The 24,968-nt window shown below is 44.3% G+C and overlaps 1 protein-coding gene across 2 annotated transcripts; it reads left to right on the forward strand.

The window, feature by feature from the left end:
• The first annotated feature begins 226 nt into the window (after window positions 1–226).
• LOC142775627 (kelch-like protein 40) lies at window positions 227–24,968 on the forward strand. 2 transcript variants are annotated; one of them, XM_075877189.1, is made up of 12 exons: window positions 227–331; window positions 2,473–2,635; window positions 2,878–3,026; window positions 4,337–4,539; window positions 13,511–13,711; window positions 13,839–13,926; window positions 16,661–17,362; window positions 18,354–18,531; window positions 18,605–18,788; window positions 20,098–20,295; window positions 21,137–21,363; window positions 24,178–24,968. In XM_075877189.1, the coding sequence occupies exons 2-12, from the start codon at window positions 2,476–2,478 to the stop codon at window positions 24,480–24,482; spliced, it is 2,595 nt and encodes an 864-aa protein (XP_075733304.1). In that variant the 5' UTR covers window positions 227–331; window positions 2,473–2,475; the 3' UTR covers window positions 24,483–24,968. The 2 variants fall into 2 exon arrangements, with proteins under 2 accessions (XP_075733304.1, XP_075733305.1); XM_075877190.1 differs by having other exon boundaries at window positions 239–331; window positions 2,459–2,635.

A 24,968-nucleotide genomic window follows, 5' to 3' on the forward strand; every position in this document is an offset into this window, starting at 1 on the left:
CAAATGCCAATTCCACCTAACATTTTATGTATGTATACATATATTTTGCGTCAGCTTATTGAATGTAATGAGTTTTTGTAAAAATAATGTTTATTGAAGTGGTCATGTTGGCTACAACTGGCTTCGATTCTCTGAGCGCCAATTTTAAAATGGTCAAGGGAAGGATCGTTTGCGCGATACTGATCATCCCCTTCTTTTTCTTCCTTTATGAGCTCTGCATTTCTCTCGTTTCTTTTTCGTTCTCACATCCGCGTGGCCTTCATACGATGCGCGAGCCAGCTGTGCACCGAAATAGTGGGCGTGCTTCGCAAGAATACTCCAGGCGTGTAAGGTAAGCGCTTTTGCTTCGAAATTGCCAATAGCACTATACGATTCGTGGTGCACCACTTGTGCTCAGCAAGCGGCCGGTTCTGCTTAGACTATTTTGAATGAGAAGTGTGTTTGGAGGGTGTATATTGAGTTGGAACTCAAAATATGTGCCGCTTGGGCTATTCGCTGTTTCTGCCGACGCTTGTCTTGCTGGAATTGTAACTGTGCTGCGCGTTTCTACCATTCGCTTAGAATTTATTCTTTGTGAAAGCCAAGTTGGCGTATATTCAGCAGAAGGATGTATCGTAACTTCCACATGCTTGACAGTTTCATTTTTGATATATCTTATAAATATAATTTGCGTTCGTCATTACACTATATATGTTCCTATTCATTTAGCTTTGCAGTAAGTACTTCGAGAAACGATAATGAACGAGTTGATGTGAACTTCGACATGGAGACTAAACCACGTCATTTGATCGAAGCGTTTCTCTGTCTCCGCATGCGTTATTTTACTTGCTCAGTTCGAGTAGCTGTTTCTTGGGCTAGTTGGTCGAGTTTGCGAATTATATATTATTATATTATTATACTAGGGTTTAACGTCCCAAAACCTCAATATGCTTTTGAGAGGCGCCGTAGTAAAGGGCTACAGAGTGTTTCGACTTCGGTGTTAACAGTCGAGTTTACGAAACATACTTTTGAGTCACAAGAAACGCACGATGTGGGCGTGTATGTGTAATTTTCCAGAAGTATGTCTGTTTTGGTTGAAGCTCAATTGTCTATTCACATTTTTATTAACCCTCAAATTCATTTAAAAGAACCACTAGAGAGGCATGTGTACATTTTGGACAATGATGAATATTAAACAGGTATTTCATATGCGTAACATGAACAGAGGAAAGAACCATTTAAATTTGTGTGAGGTCATCGTGCATCTGCGCTTACACTTTTCATAATATTGCTGCAGTATTAAAACTGTTGTTCAAAGTTTTGTTATTGCAAGCGTTGGTTAGTAGGAGCCGATAAGGAAGAAGAGGAATGAAATAAAATTGTAGCGTAGAGAGACAAAGAGAGAAGAGGGGATAGAAATATGAAAGAGCCTGTCGGGTTCCCACCCCCTCCAGGAAAATGAAAACTCTCCGCCTATACCATGAGCTGACCATTAAGACAACCACCAGTTAGGCCAATGTGTGCTTTGCCACAGGATAAAGGTATCACACGTGTAGCGCCGCGAGGCACAAATTTAGAAACATAATGAGCGTATGCCGGTTGATGCGGCTGCACCACGGGGTTGCAAAAACCACTTAAGTTTCGCAGGACCGAGAGAACTAAGCGTATGCTATGTTAATTCACCAACGTTTTGATATCGAGCGATGCACATATGGCGTGACAACACAATTTTCCTTGTCGCCGGAAGAAGCAGCGGCAGTAGGTGCTTCTGTCCTGCACGACATTTCTGCTATTTCTGAAACTTGCACAGGCCACCGCTTTCTTCACATGGTGTGGAAGACCAGCCGACTTCAGTCTACTTGCTTGTTGCACTACACTCACCTGCATCATGTGAAAGCAGCTCTGAGTGACACGAACTGTATGGCAGGATGTCCTTATAGAGCGCGATGCGTACGTCTAGCCCACATGCATTTCGACACGAAACAGGTCCAGAAACCTAATGGAATCACTCTGCATTCATTCACAATTAAAATGAGGGGACAAAGTGCAAGCATAAATATCTTGAGAATATCCGTGGCCACAGAGTCTTGACTAACGTAAGATGACAATTTACAAGCACAAAAAAAAAGAAAAATTATCCACAAACCTAAAAGTCTTGACCACATGGTTGTCATCTAAACTGTCGTGTAACATGCAGTCTAATTTCGTTGGGAAAATTTTAGCCAACAGAGGTGCTATGCCTCAGAGCCTATAGAATTTCCACGTTTCTTCACAAACATGTCACCGGGAAACTTCCATGTTGAGCACCTCACCATGCATTTTGCTTTTCAACAGTAAGCATTTCATGTTTTTGGCGTGCTTGTTGAAATCTAGAATGGTCGTTTTGTAAAGGCGATGCCAAACACCTAAGTGTACAACACAAAATTACAGTCAAGATATTCGGTCTATACAGCTTCGTGTGTGTTTTCGTTTGTAACAGCTTTCTTTTCGCAGACCATGACAACGATGGCCACAAGCTCATCTCCAGCAGATGGAGACCTGGTTGAAATGATACTTGAAGATGAAGTGGTTTCTTTCAGCAGGACTGTTTTAATGCAGTCTAGCCCCTTCTTTCAAGGTACTTTCAAGGACGCAGAAGGCAAAAAGAAACGGGCAAGTAATTGTGTGTGTGTGTGTGTGTGTGTGTGTGTGTGTGTGTGTGTGTGTGTGTGTGTGTGTGTGTGTGTGTGTGTGTGTGTGTGTGTGTGTGCGTGTGTGTGTGTGTGTGCGTGTGTGTGTGTGTGTGTTTTCTTCTTGGACTATTGTTGCCATTTTTGCTTCATTATTTAGTTTATTTTGCTATGCTCATCCTGAAAGTAGGCAGTAATTAAGCTTGTATATGTTCATTCATGCAGGTAGTCATCTCTGGAGTGAGGGGCCAGACGTTTAAAGATCTCCTGGAGTATATGAAATCTGGAAAGCTGGAATTATCTTGCAACAATGTAGCAGATATATTTCATGCTGCCTGTAAGCTTCAAATGCCAGACATCATTCATCGGTGCATTGAGGTAAGCACTCCCCGTAACTGTTGTGTTTAAGCCTTTATGTGTGCGAAAATGCGAAAATTTTCTTCGCGGAAAGCAGCGGAATATACCATAAAGCTAATACTAACTCCAGGTAATACGCGACTTCTATCTGTGAGAAAGTCTCAGCTCGTTGGCGTTATATGTGCTTATCAAAAAGTTGTCGCAGTTGTGGCTGGTGCGGCATTTTTAAGAAAATATGTCCTTGAAAGAGAAAACTGCCTTTCACGCCTTCGTTACACGAAGCTTAGTTGACAAAAAAGTTTTGCCATGCTCCAGGAACTGAACCCGGAACTAACGCATTTAGCTCAAATGGTAGAGGTACCACCACTGATGGTCCCAGGTTTGAATTAAAATAAAAACATTGGTTGTATAGGCTTGCGCATGCAGGGTTCTCCTTTTTTGGGAAGGGGTGAACTGTCATCGTAGTGCCCCCCCCCCCCTTCCCCTAATGAGTAATTGCACGGCCAGTCTGGAGGTGAGCGCGTGCCTCCAGACCGGCCGTGATCTTTGTAGGGAGCAGTATTTGCGCCCCCCTCCTCATTTTTCGGTGATTGTAGGAAAGGGGGACGCCCTCCTGCCCCCCCCCCCCCTCCTTGCGCACGCCTATGTTTGGTAGCCTGTCTTTTTCGGGCTCTGTCTTCGAAAAGGAACTGCAGGATTTGGATGACAAAGCAATGCTCATCAGACTAATCTCATGTTGCGTGTATCATTGTTTTCGTCATCAGGATATGAAATCTGTTTGCATGTGCCATCATCCGCTTGAATATCCTTGTGTGTGAGACTGTTGCCGAAACGCTTAAAGCCGACTTCATGTAGAGGAGGGATGGAAAGAAACGCGAACAGCGCGGTTCGCTGTTTTCATCACGCGCTGTGACTTTAGTGTTTACAAAAGATGTGGTTCTTGGTCGTATCGTGTTATTTCATTACTGTCAAGGCTACAACCACTTGAAAACGAATGCGAAACAACAGAGAATGTAGATACCGCACGTTCGCGTTTCATTTCATCCCCACTGCGCATGCGCATGCAAGACAAGCCATGTTTATTATGGCTTCACCATAACACAAACCACCCCATAAGCGATGGTAGAGAAAACAGCCATCTGGGTTATCTGGTGGTCTTGTATGTCGAATGATGGCAGCTAAATTTAATCGTATACGCATGAAGGAAAGAAACTCAATCCCAGTGCTGACCCGGTGTTTCTTCCCTTCGTGCGTATAAATTTAAATTTAGCTTCAACCACTCGACGTGCATATTTATTGTGTTTCACGAGCTGTCATGCATTTCTTCACAGATGGAAGCACACTCCAGCGCAATTGGAAGACAAATTATTTTGTACAAGACAGCGAAGCGCATGAATAACGTACATGAAAAGAACTCTGCTTTCTACCATCTTGTATCAAATTTTGCACTTGTTGCACAATCGGACGAGTTTCTGCAGCTCGACGCTACTGATGTGTGCGAACTTCTATCATCTGATGTCATAGGCTGCAAAGGGTAAGATTTTCTTCACTTTGTTGCCATTTAGCATATATAAAGATAGATATAGTAAACTCTATCAGTGCGAAACAGCGCGAGGAAAAAAGAAAAACGAGGACACAGAAAGAAACAGACGGTACCGAGCGATCAGTGCTTGGTCCCGTTCGCTTCTTGTGTCCTTGTTTTTTTTTTTTTTTTCGCGTTGTATCACACTGACGAAGCCTTACCAACAAGCTCTCACACCCTTAAATATTAGTTTTTTTTTTACTTTCTTAGTTCTATGTAAATGAATGTCATAAGGAAAAAAAAAGCACGGCTCTTCAACCCAGGTGTGAGCAAGATGTAATATGAATGAGCCATTTCTTTTTAAACACTCAGTCCACGCAAAGACTCCGGAAGGGTGAGGGCAGAGTAGGCTACAGAGCATAGGTCGGTAAACTGTCCACATGATCGGCAAGTGTTCATAAGCCATTGATTGATATGTGTGGTTTAACATCCCAAAACCACCACATGATTATGAGGGACGCCGTAGGGCTCCGGAAATTTCGACCACCTGGGGTTCTTCAACATGCACTCAAATCTGAGCATACAGGCCTACAGCATTTTTGCCTCCATCGAAAATGCAGCCGCCGAAGCTGGGATTTGATCCCATGACCTGCATGCGGGTCAACAGCCGAGTACCTTAGCCACTTGACCACCGCGGTGGGGCAAGTGTTTATAAGCGAGTTCAATATTTGATTAAAGGAGGGAGTTACGAAGGAGAAGGAAAGTGCCATGACCCCCCCCCCCCCCATCCTGAAACTCTTTCTCCGGAATTCTATATAAAATATCTCGTGTGAGTCATCTTTTTGATTAAAAATGTCCTTACTAAATTCTGAATGAGTCTGAGTGAGCTCTAAACTTTTTTACCAATTTATCGTTCTACTTACTCAACTTCAGCATGACTATCGACCTTACGTCCGCTCAAGTTTATACTTCACGCCGACTTACACATACTTCGAAGCACCAGCGTTCATATTCCAGCTCAATATTTGTTGACTAGAGGCATCAGTTATGAAGGAGAGGGGGATGCGATGACCCCCCCTCCCTCAAAACTCTTACGCGAGAATGAAAGATAAAAATATCTCATGTGAGCTATCTCTTTAAATAAAAACGTCCTTACTGGATAGCAGACCCTGATATCTCATATATGTGAAGGCACGAGATCAAAAGGCGTGAACTAGAGCACCGATTGCGTGATATATTGGTGCATTGTCACCGTGTTCGAAAAAGTCACTCGTGCGTTTCCTTCCCCATCTCGCATATTCGTGCTGGCATTTCTGCAATGTACTGTGTCATGTATCGTACAGAATTGTGCTAATTTGTAAGGGTGCATATGTCGGTCTATGATACATTAGCTTCCTTGTTCGCACTTAGTCAGTTCGTGCTTATCTTCATCGTAAATCTGTATTCATTTTCGCTGTATAACGTCAATGACATACAATTCACCAAATAAATTTTCCTTGCGCGTAAAAGGGCTAAGCCAAATCTATGCTTATACGATTGTGGAAGGAAGTTAACTTTTTTATGGGAGTATATCTTTCTGTTCTTACTGCGCATGACGTGATTGAACAGATTCTGTTTCTGATTGTAAAGGCTCGCGTTTTGAATAAACATCGTTCATTGTGTACTGGGTGTTCAAAGTTAAGCTTTATGGTTTTCTGAAAACACATCACTAAGAAACTTTTCAGATAACTTATGTATCCAAGTGGACACAAAGTGAGACAATAACGACTACTGTCCGCCACTTAATTAAGCTTTTGCGACTACCGCAAGCGAGCACTACCATGGCACAGGTAGTTTTCACATGCCTCCCAGTGCTGAATGGTAAGAAACACTTAAAGCTTTATTTTGAATACTCTTTATATTTGTACTTTATGTATGATTGGTTTTATTTCAGGACAGAAATTGACGTTTTCATTAACGTCACATTATATGTATATCAATGAGATACTTTTCTTAGCATGGTTATCTGTTAGATCTCATTAATATTGTGTCGAACAAAAAAAAACAAGCCCTTGAATGTACATTTCTTCACCTTATATATATTTTAGAAATACAAGCATTTTGGTCCAAAGGGTACATGATTACAAAATAAGTCATAAGCGATGTTATAGGAAACAGCCTTTTGAAAGCAGCCAAGTAATAAGTATGCGTATAATTTATTGTGCATCCTTAGTCAAACTATAGAAATAACCATGAAAAGCTGTCTTTCATATCGTGATTTAGACCATATAAACTACTAGCAGGATTCTTTAGAGTTATTTTATTTCTATGGATATAGATAATCTATAGAAAGAAACATGTTTTGTTTATTCAAAAAATGCAAATTGTCGAAGCATTTGCGCCTAAATTAATAAAAAAAACTAGCACAGTAAAAAGAAAGGAAAAAAATGTCACAGTTCAAACGCCCATCCTACAATCTGACAAATATATTCTGTAAAGTCGCATAGTAAGTATAAACAGATAAGGATCTTGCGTGTGTGCACGTGCACATGTGTACTTCTTTGGTGCACATTAGTATACCCTGTAAGAAAAAAAAAAGGAGTATTCAGGAAGCGGCTCTGCTACACAGCAATAGTCATCTGACTTGTTCTCATTTCCTTTCTTGGAGACCTGGCGCTGGCGACTTCCATGTAACACTGATAACGCGCGCGCCGTTCTCGACCACGAACTACCGGAAGTTGTGATAGCGCGAAGAAGGTACTCGAAGTAGATGATAATTGTAGTGTAGCAGGAACACTCCCCAAATACTCGATTTCTTAGAGTGTATGGTTTCAAACGTTATCCAGAAACCAGCTGGAATGCATGGCTTGGCGAGTATCTCGATCCCCCCTATACCACGAAAGACTTCTGAAGTCTGAGTCTACATTACTTTGGGCAACTTCTTTAATATGACTGAGTTCTTGCTTCATCCGGTATGCGAGATTGTGTAGCTGTGTGCATTTGAATCAGTTTCCTGGCATCATAAATGTGCACATTAAGATTTGAAATGCTTACAACAACCCTTTTTCTGTAGAGCAACATAATGCTAATGAGCAACAGTTAAACCCCTCAATAACGAAAGCCCCCCAAGAACGAAATTCTCTCGGCAACGAAGAAATCTCGCGAGCCCGGCAAACGTCTGTGTATAGTTCGATGCATTTGCGCCCTCTCGACAGCCAAAATATTTTAATAAGCCCTTTCGCAATAACGAAAGTTTCAGATAGTGATTCGCAACAACCTTTCCAATCATGCTCATTTAACAAGTGGGGTCATGAAGGAAGGAGTTCCTTCCTCCATGAGTGGGACACGTTTCCACTACACTGTAGTTTCCACCAACAAGCATCGATGCGACCATTGCTGCTTAGATTTGTCCGGATAATGATGATAGTTTAAAAAATCTTTTATTTTTAGGAGCTTCCTTAGCAAGTTTCTATCGCTCGCGGCTTGTTGGACGGCGGCTGCCGGCATGTACACTTTCGTGGTCGCCGCTCAAGGTCGCCTCTCCGGTGATTCCAACAAGGCTCACTAGATGGCGCGCTGCCATACAAGGGAGCGTACGATAGCGTGGTTCAAGAAGAATTGTGGGGAATACTGGACACACTAGGCGTGGAACATGTAGTCACTAATCTTTTAAAGGACATCTATAAAAGTAACAAGGTAGTTATAAAGTGGGAAAAACAGGTATCCAAGCCTGCAGAGGTAAAACGGGGGCTTAGGCAGGGGTGTCCCTTGTCACCCTTATTATTCATCATGTATCTACAAGGATTAGAAGCCAAATTAGAGGGAAGTGGACTGGGCTTAAACCTTTCTTTCGTCAAACAAGGAAAACTCATTGATCAGGCACTACTAGCATTAATGTACGCAGATGATATAGTGCTAATGGCCGACAACAAGGAAGATTTGCAGAGATTGATGGGCATCTGCGGTAATGAGAGAGATAGGTTAGATTTTAGATTCAGTAAGGAAAAATCAGCAGTCATGACTTTCAATGATAACGAAGGTAGTGAGCTTAGAATACAGGAGGTCACGCTAGAGATAACAGATAAGTACAAATATCTGGGCGTATGGATAAGCAATGGGACCGAGTACCTAAAGGAACACGAAATATACGTGACGACTAAGGGTAACAGGAATGCAGCAGTGATGAAAAATAGGGCACTGTGGAGTTACAATAGGTATGATGTTGTGAAAAGAATATGGAAAGGGGTCATGGTTCCTGGTCTGACGTTCGGCAATGCGGTCTTGTGCATGAGATCAGAAGTTCAAGCAATATTAGAAATTAAGCAACGTGGAATAGGTAGGCTTGCTTTAGGAGCTCACGGGAATAAACCAAATCAGGGAGTACAAGGTGATATGGGATGGACATCATTTGAGGGCAGGGAAGCTAGCAGCAAGATAAAATTTGAGAAGCGATTGAGAGAAATGGGGGAGGAGCGTTGGGCTAGGAAGGTTTTCAGCTACTTGTACATGAAGAATGTCGATACAAAACGGAGAAAGCGAACCAGGAAATTGACTGGTAAATACTTAGAAAACAGCAGGTGGCCAAACCAAAAAGAACTATCGGTTAAGAAGAAAGTGAAGGAAACGGAGACTGGCATGTGGAGAATTGGCATGATTAAGAAGTCCGCACTAGAGATCTATCGAACTTTTAAGCAGGAAATTGCCAAGGAAAGGATCTATGATAATACTCGGGGTAGTTCTCTACTGTTTGAGGCCAGTACGGGAGTATTGCGAACCAAGACATATCGGGCCAAATATGAAGGGGTAGACACAGTATGCAGTGCGTGTGGAGAGGAAGAAGAAACTGCCGAACACTTGATAATGTTCTGTAAAGGGCTTCACCCTATAGTTCAGGATGATGTAGCAGAGTTTTTCAAAGCACTGGGGTTTAGCGACAGGGAGTGCAAAATAGACTTTAAGCGGGTAGACTTAACTAGAAGGAGGTTATATGATTGGTGGCTAAAGTCAAGGCACGAGTGAAAATTAAACCCTTCACTGCAAAGTACGAATCCTCAACCTCACTATTTAAAGGGAAAAAAGGATAAATGTAATGGTTAGTTCACTAAGTATTACGGCTAGGTGGCGTTAGCCGCCGCCCGATCTAAAGGGTACAGCCCCATCCATCCATCCATCCATCCATCCATCCATCCATCCATCCATCCATTGGTTTTGTATGGCCCGCGTGCTCGCCTCCTCGAAGTGGCTTTGAAAGAAATAGAAGTGAAGAGAAAAGAGTGTCGTGGTAACTGTATATCTCTCAGGAGGTCACCTCAATGACGCCACACGGGGCATGGGTAGTGGGGGAGAGAAAGGAATGTGAAAGAGAGAGGGAAAGAGGTGCGAATGCGCACCGCCCCCGAGCTGGGAGGAGAGAAGAAAATAAACCGCCAGTCAGGCCGGCCGGGCGAGGAGGATCCTGGCGACTACGTCTACTTCGTTCTCGTCGCTTCGTAGACACGGCGGCACGTGAAAAGTTCCTACGATCAGTTTTAAGCACGGGTGTCGATATGCTTCCAAGCCCCCTCACCTGCCTGCTCTCAACCCCGTTGAAGAACGCCCGATAGCCCCACGTCTGCCATTTATGAGCGTTAAGCATTTTCTTCGCATAAAGGTTCGGGTGGTTAACGTGCCGATTGACGTGGCCAACGCTGTGCAGTGCCGGCCGCAGAGCGTGACCAACAACGCTGCCTTCGACGTACACATCATGCGCTGGCTCGTTAACAAGCCTTTCTACAGAAATGATCTCGCCAAGAAACGTCCCATGCACCACCGATCAAGCTCCTCTACCATCATTCACTTTGTGGATATAGTTTTTTTTTTCACTGAGAACAATTTTTTGGCAACTACGTCGGCACATGGCGGTTCAAGTGACGATACTCACGAAACTCACGTCATGTCGAAAGCATTATAAGCGTTGTCCTGACCGACAGCGAAAAGAGTCAGTGCGTGGCTTGTAGATTTGGCACCGTGCCCTATTCGCATGGAAAACGAGGGCGCATGGTTTCGTTACAGTGGCTATTGTAGTTTCGTGTAGCCGCTCGCACTCTGTCTCCATAGAAACGCGACGCAACCTCTAGTCTTCACGCTCCGCGCTGCAATCGGTACGTGTGGTCAAGCCTGCATCTTGCTGCGGGACCTTCCGCGCTTTGCTTACATGCAGGGATCGGCCTTTCGAAAATATGCCACCTCTTATTAAAAATCGTAAGTTTATGACACTTCAGGAGAGGTTTAGGATAATCGCCGAAGATACCTAATGCAGAAAAAAAGGCGAATATTGCAGAGGAGCTCAACATCCTGTGCAGATGCCTGAAGGCGATTCTGAGATCGAAATACAACATAATGGATGCGCTTAAGAATGGTGCACGTGTGCAGCAAAGGACAGTGACAACGCCGGCTATGACCACATTTACCAAGCCGTTTACCGTAGGTTTCTACCGTAAAAATTGCCCCGCCGTGGTGGTCTAGTGGCTAAGGTACTCGGCTGTTGACCCGCAGATCGCGGGTTCGAATCCCGGCTGCGGCGGCTGCATTTCTGATGGAGGCAGAAATGTTGTAGGCCCGTGTGCTCAGATTTGGGTGCACGTTAAAGAACCCCAGGTGGTCGAAATTTCCGGAGTCCTCCACTACGGCGTCTCTCATAGTCATATGGTGGTTTTGGGACGTTAAATCCCACATATCATATCAATACCGTAAAAATTGTCTGGTTCTTTCACAGAACGAAAATACATTTTGGTTTTGCGCATTGCTGTGCGCATTTTTCTACTTTCGCGAGAACGAAATTATTACGAGAACGAAAAAAAATCGTTTCCCCGCTGATGTAGTAATAAAGGGGAGCAAATATTATGAGCCAGAGAAAGACTACCTCTTAGCCGTTATAGTTGCGAAAAATGTTCCTTCTTTCGTGATACCCTACCCAGTGTATTGATAACAACCCCCAAAAATTCTGGCGAATCTTGCAACCCAAGGTACCTGAAACTATCATCCTCACAGATCATAATGACATAATGATCACTGACCAAGAGTGTGCAAATGCGTTTAACGTCGCATTTTCATCTGTCTTTACTACTTAACCTGCCACTCCTTGTCCGTCACCGCCTGCACGTTTACACTCTGTCATGCCACCCATCGAATTCACCGACAATGGCATAATGCTGATATTCGAAAAACTAAAGTTATCATATGGTGGTTTTGGGACGTTAAACCCCACATATCAATCAATCAATAAAAAACTAAAGTTATCATCAGCATTCGGGGTAGACGGTCTCAATTCTAAACTGTTAAAAATTACAAAACATGTGTGTGCATCTTACTTGAAACTAATATTCGCCGAGTCTTCATCATCCTCCAGTATTCCCATCGATTGGTAGAGCGGGCAGGTCGTTCCGATTTACAAATAAGCAAATAAAAATTCACCTCTTAACTACCGTCCAATCTCTCTTACAAGTGTACCCTGCAAGGTAATGGAACATGTAATCTACACACAAATCATGCACTTCCTAGACACCGCTAGCTTCTTTCACCCTGCCCAACATGGCTTTCGCAAAGGCTTATCATGTGAGACGCAACTTGCCATCTTCTCCCATGACTTGCACATTAACCTCGACAGAAACACCCAGGTTGACGCTACTTTTCTCGATTATGCCAAAGCATTTGACAAGTTACCTCATAAACGGCTATTACTGAAACTATCCCGTTTGAACTTGCCCCCGACCATTCTAAACTGGATTGCTGAATTTCTCACTAACCGTCATCAGTCAGTGCATGTCAATAATCATACATCCGCACCTCTCCCCGTTACGTCTGGCGTCCCGCAAGGAAGTGTCCTGGGTCCCCTACTCTTCCTTATGTACATTAACGACCTTCCCCTCCATGTCTCTTCTCATATCCGTCTGTTTGCCGACGACTGTGCCATATATCACGCAATTAATAACGACTCTGACCACAGTGCCCTGCAAGACGACCTTAACAAAGTGCAACGCTGGTGTAACGACTGGCTAATGACCCTTGACCGCAATAAATGTAAAGGAATTTGTTTCACCCGCCGCCATCAGCCCTCCTATATGCCCTATAAAATCAGCCATACACCCTTAGAAAAAGTAGACTCATTCAAGTACCTTGGTGTCACCATTTCATATGATTTAGATTGGTCTGTTCATGTGTTACTGCCTCAGCTAACGGAACCTTGGGATACGTAAAACGCCATTTACGTCATGCACACCCTCACGTCAAACTACTAGCATTAAAAACACTTGTACGTCCGAAACTTGAAGTACGCATCCCCGATATGGTCCCCACATCAAGCATATCTCATAAATGCACTCGAAGCACTCCAAAATCGCGCGGCAAGATTCATTCATTCATCGTACTCATATCACACAAGCGTATCACTACTGAAGGCACGATCCGGCTTAGATTCATTGTCATCCCGGCGCCGCATTGAATCACTAATCCTTTTTCACAAGTTCTATTACAGCTCGCTTCATCAGACACCATACATCTTGGCCCCACCCCCACGCCTCTCCCTTCGTACTGGGCATCACTTACAAGTAACCCGTCCACGCAGCCGCACTACTACCTTCTCGGCCTCCTTTTTCTGCCGTTCATCGACTGAGTGGAACGGCCTGCCCCGTTCTTGGTGATATCACCTGCCCATCATCATTCGCTGAGAAGCTTAAGCACTAATTTACTCTTATGTTTATATGTGGCTACTAACTATATGCATATCTGGTTGATGTGCATAATTACAAATGTATGTATATATATTGTTTACGTATACTTTTTCTGTATGTATAATTGTGTATTATCATTATGTATATAGGTCGCCCAATTGTAACCCCACCCCTTATGTAATACCCCCCTTGAGGGGGCCTTTAAGGAAATAAAAAGTGAAGTGAAGTGAAGTGACTGTATGTTTTGCTGTGGGCACACAAGGCATATTTAAATTTTCTTGACACATTTCCCACAGAGAACTCGACTTGTTTAATGCCGCCTGCCGCTGGTTAAACTATAAAGTAGACGAACGGATGGATCAGGCTGCACGCTTGATGTACTGCGTGCGATTCCCATTGATGAGTTTGATGGAGCTGAGCCACTGTGTCGAAGCAAAGACTCCACCTGGCATTCAAGACGTTAACAATGTTCGCATCATGATCCTCAGTGCTGTGTGGTGAGAGCGCTGTTTTCTTTTCTGTAGGCTGTGCTGAAGCGGGTGTCATTGACACTGCATTGTGATTTGGGTTTTGACATTGCAATTGTTCTCAGCCATCTAATGATGATCTGTCTTTCATATCCAGCTTCTGGGTTGCCAGAACTGCTGGAAAAGAAGCGGAAGTTGGGCACCTAGCTCGCACGCCTCGTCACTATATTACAGAAGTTCCTGGGGTGCGTAACCTTGTTGCATGCATCTTATGGAATTTCATTGTTTTACGGACAGAGCAGTATACGCACGCAACATTGAAAAAAGAGTGACACTTTTGCTGTTAACTGCAACCCATATTTGAGCTTTTTGGCGCATTTCGGCCTCGTATGTGCGAAAGAAAAAAAAAACTACACGGATTTTCGGCACTGGCATAAATCATGATGAAAGCTATATAGCTGAGGTGCTGTGTGGCATCTCGAAGCCTTGCCATTAAAAAATTAAGAAAAATATATGCACTAGTCCCGTGACAGGCAAGCGCTACTATTGGTCGGCTCACTTTGGTTGCGTTTGCTGCTGAGGTACAGTCCTACTAAGCATGCACTGTGCACTGAACCCCGGAGAACGGGAGGGGTGGCGTCAAAGGAGTTCCACGGCTTATTTATTTATTTATTTATTTATTTATTTATTTATTTATTTATTTATTTATTTATTAGAATACCCTCAGGGCCCGTAGGGCATTACAGAGGGGGTGGGTACAACATTTTATAACACACAAAGGAATAGAGACAAGAAAAAAAGACAAAGAAAAGAAACAAGTGTCAGATGCGCAAATCACGAAGGCAACATAAATCAACTAAAAATGCATAAGTAAGAATTCAAGCACATACAAGACAAAGATAGATAATGGAAACTGCGTATAGTTACAAACATTGCTGAGAAATTGCAGTCTTGAATAACACCTGGTTGCGCTTACCTCGGCTTGCCGAGGTAAGCGCAACCATGAAGCTTTCGTACCACGTATTTTTTTTTTTCAACGTTTGCTTTAAAGGGAAGTGTGTGCTTGAAGGTATAGATTTAATTTTCGCCAAACAGTTCAGTAGCGTTTCTTGTTATTGCACAATTTAGAACAGACCGGCCGCCGACACATAGGTACATGCGCATTCCGTATGATGTAGGCTGTTCAGCGTTGAGGAATGACTTAATTTGAACTACATGACAAATTCCACGGAAATCTGCAGAACACTTTCGATAAAAATCGCTTCCGTGCTGAAAACTTATACAGGCATGTAAGCACAGCATACATTATAGCGAGGCACTAAAAGAGTTTTACACCGTCTCCCTCTAAAGGGAGATGGTGTAATGGAGATGGTGGCGCTTAAGGGAGGTGGCCTAAAGGAAGGTGGTGCAGGGAAGAGCGTAGAAAAGTAGAGAGAGGGGAAGGAAATGCGCGTGCGCAATGGGATGTAAACGAATGTAACTGAATGTAGGAACAGCGCGGCCTAGAACTACGGAAGAAAAAAAAACAAGGGCAGAAAAGAGCGCTGTACAGAAAAGAGTGGTGTAAACGCCACGGGGAGGAATGGTGAGAGAGAGGGGGGAGCGAGCGTACGCTAGCAGAAGCTGCCTGCGTCGGCGTAGCGAGGCAAGAGAGGGGGAGCATAACAGAGGAGAGGGGAAGTTGACGCGCATGCGCAGTAAAGGCTCATTCACACCGAAGGCGGCGCGACTAAGCGGCCAAGCGGGATTTTCGAAGCGCCGAGGCTGCGAGTGTGCCACACCACCTTCGGTGTAAATGAGACCTTAGTGTGGTCATGCCGCACACTGGATCGAGCTCGACCTTAAGCTGCTTCCCATCTAAAAGTGAGATTTAAAAAGCGAGAGAGCACCATGGTGCGTACTCTTACTCGTAGACTTCAATGCGCATGCGTCTCTCAGCAATCCCTTCATTCGCTGTTCAGTGAGTTAGGTAGCTAGGTTATAAACCTTATTAAGGGTCCAGCGAGAAATTACTGACCCAGACTATAGGCCTCCAGAGGCTGTCATCTGGGGAACATCATGTGAGGTCCTCAGTGATGGTGCTGGCTCGCTCAACAACCATGAGTTAGCCGACTGGATGTGGGCTGAGAAAGGCTGCTCACCACCACATAGCCAGTAGTCCCTTCGTGGGGAAGTCCCAAGGTACTATACGGGAACCATGTCGGCTGTCTCGTGTCCGCACCAGCCTAGGGAGCAAATGCCGGAAATTTGTGATCAACATATCGCTGATTTTAATCCACAAGATCGCAGTGGCTGATGGGATGTGCGTCCCATATAAAGGAGCATATATCTGATTGAGAGGTCTGATTGAGAGCTAATTAAAATGAGTATAGCTGATTGATGAGGAGAACGCTGCCCGCGTTCTCCTCATCGGTGCTTATGTGCTCGGGGCCTTTGTGTGTTCTGCAATAAAAGAAAAATAATCTCGAAAGTTCCGAAGCGGATTACGTATAGTTCTTGGAAATGCAGCAATAACACTGACGGGCATAGCCGTGGCTTGAGGGGATGTGGAGGGGGTTGCAACTTCCCACCTTTACCACCGGAAAGCAGAAGTTGAAAAGCACGTCATCGCTACATTTTTTGTTTTACCTCTTGGACTCGATCGACGCAAGCAGGGGGAGCGGGGTTGTTACGCTGGGGTGTTAACTGACTCTTCTTAATGGAGAACCCTGCACACGCCTTTGCTGACACGCAAACAAAAGCAGGCAGCGTTTTCGAACGTTGGTAAGCATGTACACACCGGAAGACCGCTTAGTCCTGTGCACTTAGCATTTGCGAGCGTGTAAGTTTCATGCATATTACCCCAGGTATACCTTATAAACGACCACTTCAAATTTAAATGTTCCGCGCTACAGTAAGGCATCGTACTTTGATGAGTTACGCTCTCGTTTCAATACCAGTGCGTATTTTTACTTTTGTGCCGTCTTACCGCCCGTATAGGTGCCCGGAAGTAAGGAGCTGCAGTCGTCGGACGAGGCCAGGGAAGTGGAACTGCCGTCACTAATTTCTGTGACGCTGGGAGCGGCGAAGGCTCGTTTGCTGCCGACTAGCAACCTTATCTCTCGAGCGTGCACTCGAGAACCCTGTGTTGAACATCTACAGGAGTCGAGGCACTTGCCCAGTCCCGATCACGAAACGGAACAAGTCAGGAGCTTATCAGTTCTGTCCTTGACAGCCGAGTCTGACAGTTCCGTTGACAGTCTTGCACCGACTGTGTGCGAGTCTACCTTCAACGACACATCCTCGCTCGATGCTCAGGCGTCACGTCCAACTACACAGGAGAGCAACGGAGACACTGTGGTTCATGACTCAAAAAGCTTTTTTTCTCAAACTGACTCCTGCTACCGCAGTGAAGAGAAAGATAAGTTGTACTTCGAGTATGTTGACATCGACAGACTAACTATGCACAGTGACGGTGATAGAGTTCGTACAAATGAACTGGAAAGTATGAAGGCACGTTATCTGCTTGGAGGTCAAACAGCCGACCAGCATGAAGACCTGATTAGGCAGTCGTCAACGCTTTCCGAGCATCTGGAAATGGATTTTTTTGTAGTTAGCCCAAATTCACCTCAGGGCTCGACAGAACCACTGGCATCTATTTCTGTGCAAACGGATCATATCTTCAGCGAAACTCCAGGCAAGGTAGGTTGGTGCATTAAGTGTACCTCACAGAAATCAGCATATATCACGTGTCCCCTAACGTGAATCTTGGCAGCAACTATATCTATACAGCTAGCTATCCGAAGGTATTGGTGTGCTAGCATATGGTGCAGGTATCTTTCACCTAAATTTGCTACTTTGCATGTTATCGGACCAATTTCAGATGTCAGGTTTTATTGGTACGAATACAAGAATGTAACATGTGTTTAGTATACAAAAGGAGGTCCCAAAGTCAAAGACTGTATCGGGAATCGATGCAATACATGCAAAATAATCGCTTTTAGTTTTCAGACTCATTGCTTTGGAGCTTCTTGCAGCACACACTTGCTCGTTTATCGGTTGCTCCTATCCAGAAAACTGTTTTTCAGCGAGGTTCATTGGGTACACAAAAGGTGCAAGTGCCATTTTCCATCTAAGGAATTTCGTGTTATTAAAAGAACAATATTGCAGATGTTTTGACTATTTCACACAAGATTCTGGCTCTTTGACCTTTATTAGCACTTACACTATCCGTAAGTAAGAATATTGAAATATGACCGCTCGAAATTTACGCCGTGCATGTGGTCAACTAATGAGTGACACGGCGAAAAGGCTAAATGTTGAGCTCGAACTGGCTGACCCGCATTAGCCTTTTTGTAAAAGGCAATATACAGCAGAAAATCTGGGATGCAAACCAGACTGATAAGAATTTCGTTCTCCTACGAAATTGTAACATCTAACGTGCTTACGTTCATAGTACGCAAATTTTTCCTTCGTGCCCAGTCGAATACATAAGCGTTGCAATAGTTTTAATTTCTCACGCGTCGGACGTGCTTCCAGGTGCGTTACACTTGGTACCAATTGTTCCGACATTGCTGCCGCTGGAGAAGCTGGTCTTCCATGCCGATGAATTTTGCACATGTTGGCTAGATCGTTTCTTTTATCCTTCAAGAAACTCGTAATATTTCGCATTTTTTCTTGCTTGAACTTTCAGGATGCTGAGCCAGGCACATTGTTCCTGATTGGTGGAGTTGAAGTGGACGAAAGCCCGTCGGAGTGCCCGATACTAAGCTACAACATCAAAGGAAATGCTTGGAACCAGACAAAAACGCTTCCAGTTCACCGCTATGGGCACAAAGCTGTTTTTTTAGATGGCTACATATACATCATAGGCAAGTTTTCCCATAACACCACTTACCCCCGTCACAATGTAGTCATCGTGAGCGAGATGTATTTTTTCTCCAGGTGGTTTTGAAAACTTCAGTCCGATGAACCTTGAGAAAGCTGCGAGTCGATCGTGCTTTTGGTTCGAGGTGAGCTCTGGCAGGTGGGGGATCATGGCCCCCCTGAACAACCCGAGAGCGTATCATGGCCTTGCAGTCCTGGACGACAATATTTACGTCGTCGGCGGAGTGGACAGTGCAAACAGGTTAGCCGAAATCTGCCAAAGCACAGTGACTTCGAATAATTAGGGATCTTGTCCTGCGGTAGCCCATCACAACCCAGCTCGCAAACCGCATGCGTTCTCTCGATATAGTAATATTTAAAGCGCTTAAACAGACAAGAAACGAAAGACATAGTTATACAGACAAATAATCACCTAACTAAAGTTTATTCCCTGAAACGTTTCTTGTCTGTTTACATGCTCTGAATACCACTATGTTCAAGTGCGAACTCGCCCTAATTTCAGTGCTTTTAAACAAGATTTCTCTCGAGAGAACTGGCTCGTTTTTCACTTGAATTTCCGACAAAGCTCTCGATTTTGAAATACTAGGAGCAAGCACGTCTGTAGCGGAAACGATAAGAACGTCTGTAGCCGAACGCATGTAGCCGAAACGATAATTGATAACGTATACAAAGAGAAAGACAATATCACCTCCATTAGTAAACTGCCCTTCTGTAACGTCAAAAAGCACTATAGTCTTACCACGAGGAAAGGCTTTTAAAGTCAGAAAAACCACTAGAATGGAAGGTCTGTATCTTTTGGCGTACGGTTTTTTTCCTCGTAATTTATCACCTAACAAACGCTTTTCGTTTCTTCATTCTTAAGAACTAAACATCGAATCCCAGCTGCGGCGGCTGCATTTCCGATGGAGGCGCAAATGTTGTAGGCCCATGTGCTCAGATATGGGTGCACGTTAAAGAACCCCAGGTGGTCACAATTTCCGTAGCCCTCCACTACGGCGTCTCATAATCGTATGGTGGTTTTGGGACGTTAAACCCCACAAAACAATCAATCAAGAACTGAACATATATCCCTTCCAAAACTATTTTGTTTTTTTTATTTACGCTTATCGAATAAAGTTCAAGCTAGCAAGACTTCAGTGTATAGTGAACAAACTTAGCCTTGTTGATGTAAACTGGTATTTGACCAAACAGCGCAAATTGTGTGAAAACTAAGACAGTAGCTCCTGTGTGCACCTACAGTGGTTCTGATATTTTGTGTAGCCATTTGTCAAGTGTCATTGTAACATTTCGTTTATTAGTAGTACAAGTCGTGTTTAAGTGCTTGTGTGTCACAGTTGTACCTTTGCTGTCGATTCGCTCACGACTTTCTTTGCGCCCGTGCTAGGTGAAATTAACGGCACTTTGTGCTTTTGTTTTATCGCTCTGTTCAGCATGTAAAAGAAGCTACAAAAATTTAAAAGCTGCTTGCATGGTATATGAGGCCTGTTTTTTTTTTTTTAAATACAACTCAACCACGTACAATATTATTGCGCGCTGATATGTGCTTTCAGGCTTTTGAGCTGCCTTGAACGCTACGACAAAGAGGCTGATGAGTGGACGAAGCTCAGCGCCGAGCTTTATTCTCCGAGAATGGCCATGGGTTTCTGTGGCCACAGGCGAAAGCTGTGGGTGGCCGGTGGCATTGTACAAATTGGCCGGAGGACGTGTTCCACTGCCTACGTAGAAGTCTACGATCCTAAAGAAGAGAGGTAAGGCTGCCCTCTGTGCAGTCTTTAAATTTCGGATAACTGGCTCTCAAAGATTGTTGTTACTTCCCAGCAGCTAAACGCTTTATTTCAAGCTCTAAACAATGCAAGGAAATAGACGGTGGCACTTGACAAACCGGGTTCTTTAATAGTGTAAAAAAATTTCTCTCTTTGAAAAATTTTAGAACTAGAATTAAGCTTGCATGGCCTGCAGGTTGGGAGAGTGCATGCCCTATCTTGGGAACCGCGGCATAATCATGAATCCGGATCAGGTTCGGCTTTGCTGCAGTAGCGATAATCTCGCAAAAAGTAAATTTTGCGTTCATGGTACGCGCACTCGCGCACTCCGTTGTTTCAGGGCCGTTCCTGAGAATTGAATATCTGCTTTCTACTGCAGCTAAATGCGCTCGTTTTTCTCGCTTGCATAGGCAGTACTTATTTTCAGTGAAGTCTGCGTTTCACTGGAAATCTGTCGGTGATTTATTCAACTCATTTTCGGCGTTTTCCTGTGACAAGCGCCAAAAGAAGCACAACGGATGGAGAAGGGGGATGGAGCAGGTGGATCTTCAGCAGGCTAGAATGACCCCCCCCCCCCCCCCCCCATAAGGCTAGACCCTATGCACCTTTATGGTTGCATCTTAGGAAAATTTGTGAGCGACCTCGGTACAAGACACGAGGAAAACCTCACTCGCCTTTCAAATGAGCCATCGTCCAGGAATAAATGGTATCCAACGCTAGCATGATACCGTGTTTAATTTACTCCGGTGCCACTGTTCTTTCCACATGTCACCGCACCGCGTTCCCTTGGTGCATGTCGTGCGAAGCTTATTCATCTTCACGGCAGGTGGTTCTTCGCGGTGAACTTCCTCCCTTCGCCGCGGAGTTGCTTGACGCTGGTGGAGTGCGACGATGAACTGTACGCCGTGGGCGGCCTCCTCAGCCACCGTTCCGGCAGAAGACGCATCTTCACCACGGTCGAGGACACGCTCGTGTTCGTGGATCAGCGCAACACGTGGGTGAACCGGGCGCCCATGCCTGACACCCGACACAGCACCGTGGCCGTCGCTCATGGTGAGGGCACTTACATGCGCATCCGAACCCCAGCACTGCTGCTTTTGTAAAGGCATTGTATTGGTGCAGCACTCAGTGTGCATACCATTGCAGCAGTGGTTTAAGGTTGGGGCTTGAACTAATTTTTTTTATCCCGGTTCTCATGCGTTATCAAGGCTCGTTTTTTTTTTTTGTTGCACACTAGCTTACTAAAAACCCGCACACATTGAAGTCAAGGAAGGTATAAGGAAGGGTATTTGTGAGATTTTGATTATATGTGAATAAACTGAAGTGGACCAAAAAACAACCTGCCACTGGTAGGGACCAAAGCTATATAACTTGCGTGTTAACGGCACGCGCGTTATCAGTGTGACATAGCATCACTGATACAGGAAATACATGTAGCGAGCGTGGTTTTCAATAAAGGAAACCAAACAAGTTATACGTGTTCTTTGCCGCAAGGCGCTACACCAGTTCAAGTACAAGCAAGGCATAGTGGAAACATTGTGTGTAAAACGGCGCAGCTGCTTTTAATCGTGTCATGAAATAAAGACTCCACCACAAAAATCTTGTTGAAAAAAATGATTATGCGTGCTGCGTGAGCGAAAAGATTTTGAGGAAGACAATTCCCATCATTATTTTGCACTTGTACCTTTAATGAAATTCTGACTTTGAAATCTGGATATATATATATATATATATATATATATATATATATATATATATATATATATATATATATATATATATATATATATATATATATATATATATATATATATATTGCTAAGAGTCTCCCCATCGCTACTTTCTTTTAACACTCGCACTTCTTTCACTGGTGATAGAATAGCACGCATGTTCTTCTCGCGCTCCTCAGCAATGCTTCCTGCATTTTATAGCATTCATAATATACAACAGTATCCATATGACAGTATATACAGTAATATAAATGAATGGCACTCAATCTCTGCAAGAGAAAGGTATACCAGGGTGCCCCAACTACCTAGCCAGACTTCAAAAATATGCGTGTTGGCGACTATTGTATTGAGTAAATCGCACCCTTTTTCGCATTCAGATTCATTGCATAATTAGGCATAATTATCTAACTTTTCAGGCACTGACGTAGGGCGAAAAATTCCACTTAGAAATCCGTAGATCGGCATGCAAAACGTCCGGTTTGAGAGTTTCTAACTTTATATCAGTTATGTATTTTTTCTCTTTAGTATAAATTTGGAAATGCGCACGAAATACAATAACAAATAAACATGGCAAGCCCGACTGATTGATTGATATGTGGGGTTTAACGTCCCAAAACCACTATATGATTATGACAGACGCCGTAGTGGAGGGCTCCGGAAATTTAGACCACCTGGGGTTCATTAACGTGCACTCAAATCTGAGTACACGGGCCTAGAACATTTCCGCCTCCATCGGAAATGCAGCCGCCGCAGCCGGGATTCGAACCCGCGACCTGCGGTTCAGCAGCCGAGTACCTTAGCCACTAGACCTCCGCGGCGGGGCAAAAAACATGGCAAGCCCACTTGACGCGCCTATGTGCGTCGTGATTCCGCGTGCTTATCACCATAGCATTTCTTTTGGCCTGGTGTGCTGCCTCGACAGGGCAGCGTGGAGGACTGTGTGACGATGCACATTTTGGCAAAGGGCAACAAAGCTTCGAGCCACTCAGTCTGCTTAACGCTGTCATGAAACGTCACCGCGGAAGCATTTTTGCACGTGGAACGTTAGGGAGCGCTGCAATCACGGCGTGCCTAGGCGTGCAGGCGGGCATATCACGTGGTATTGTTTTACATTTCTCGGGCATCTGTAGTACGTAGAACAACACTAAAGATGAACGGATGTAAAGTTATTAACTGTCTAATCATATGGTTTCCAAACCGATCTACAGTTTTTATAGGATTTCTGGCTAACTTCATTGCTTCAATTGTTAATTAACCATGATTAATTAGACAAGCGGGAAGCAAACTAGTGGGGCTTACTCCATGCAATACAAAACATCTCAGTTCGCGTCGTCATAGAGTGCGTCCACATAAATTTAAACTCTGGCTAAAGATAGCTGAGGAACCCCGTATAACAGCTACATCTTACCTGTATACTTACCTACGGGACAGTAACTATAATGCCCATAGGAAGGCGCTGCGCGTATATGGTGAATAAATGAATGAATAAATAAATAAACCTGGGGGCCTAAAAGGAGGGATCAAACTTAAATTGAGGGCGACTCAACGAGCCGTGGAAAAAAAAAAATTAGATGTAACCTTGACGGACAAGAACAGAGCATGCGTGTCAGTGAGAAAACGACATCTTAGTCGAAATGGGCATGGGCAAGCCATGTAGCATGAAGGCGAGGTAACCGCTGGTCATTAGGAGTGACAGACTGTATTCCAAGAAAAGGCAAGCCTAGAAAACTATAGGCGCATGAGATTAAAGAGTTTGTGGGGATAATGTGACATCTGCAAGCACAGGCTAAAGCCCCTCCATGCGTTTTCTGCCGGCTAGGTTGATTGATTGATTGATTGATTGATTTGTGGGGTTTAACGTCCCAAAACCACCATATGATTATGAGAGACGCCGTAGTGGAGGACTCCGGAAATTTTGACCACCTGGGGTTCTTTGACGTGCACCAAAACCTGAGCACACGGGCCTACGACATTTCCGCCTCCATCGGAAATGTGCCGGCTATAGGTGGCAGTAGACGCAATGGAGGGCCTGTATCGAGCAGCGAAACATTGGACAGGTCTATGCCCCGCAGTGGGCGTGGTCAAGCTGACGATGCTAGTGCGTGTGGTTGGCCAACACCGTCCCTTGCTTCTCCAGACGGCATGATCCTAATCATCGGAGGTCGGCAAGCGGAGAGACCAGACTTCCACTTCGACAACATCCTGGCATACGACACGAAGGCGAACAAGTGGATCCTGCTCGCAAACCTGCCGAGGAGTGTGGTCGACTACCACTGCGTGCTGGCGCCACCCGAAGAGAACTCTGAAAGCTTGCGAGAGGTCCTGACTAGCCGCGGCGACCACAGGTCGACAGAAAAGGTGGCCGAAAAATTCAGAGTTGCAGCTCCGGACGTGAAGTCCTACTCTCAGGGAGACATTGCTATCGCGCCGCAATACAAGTAGCTCGCCTTCTCGAGGCGCGTGCCTAAATTCTGCGGAATAAATGATTTGGCTTAAGCAGCTCATGTTTGTAGCATGCTTCCGGTGAAGTCAAACTGTTTTGATGGCAAGTTGGTATAACTGCTGAAGCTAAAACAAATATCTTTTCTATGCCAAGAAATTACCTTTATAGCTTCACGTGACCATGTGCATCGCGAGGAGGCTCTCTCAGATCATCAGCAAATTCAGTGTCGTGGTAGCTTTCGGGGTCGCTATGTTACAATTTCGCAGGATCGAAAAATCTTTTTCGTGATATTAAGAATTTCTTGATCTAACAAAATAATTTGGGCGCAAGCATACTTTGTTAAACAGAATTTCAACTGTATCACGTGGCTTAACTGTAATCAGGGAGAGCATGAACCATTGTAAATTTGGCTACATTTTATGTGATTGCGTGACTGGAACAAATTCAAGCCTTGCCTGACTGATAAATAAAGAGAAACGAAAACA

The sequence above is a fragment of the Rhipicephalus microplus genome, chromosome X (assembly GCF_043290135.1).
Source record: "Rhipicephalus microplus isolate Deutch F79 chromosome X, USDA_Rmic, whole genome shotgun sequence".
Classification (NCBI taxonomy): Eukaryota; Metazoa; Arthropoda; class Arachnida; order Ixodida; family Ixodidae; genus Rhipicephalus; species Rhipicephalus microplus.

Bases quoted from the DNA above. Each gene is read 5' to 3' on its own strand.
- LOC142775627 (XM_075877189.1), top strand. From the start codon at position 2,476: ATGACAACGATGGCCACAAGCTCATCTCCAGCAGATGGAGACCTGGTT. The intron at 2,636-2,877 runs GTAATTGTGTGT...TCATGCAGGTAG, and splicing joins AGGCAAAAAGAAACGGGCAA to TCATCTCTGGAGTGAGGGGC. The intron at 18,532-18,604 runs GCAAGTTTTCCC...TTTTTTCTCCAG, and splicing joins TGGCTACATATACATCATAG to GTGGTTTTGAAAACTTCAGT.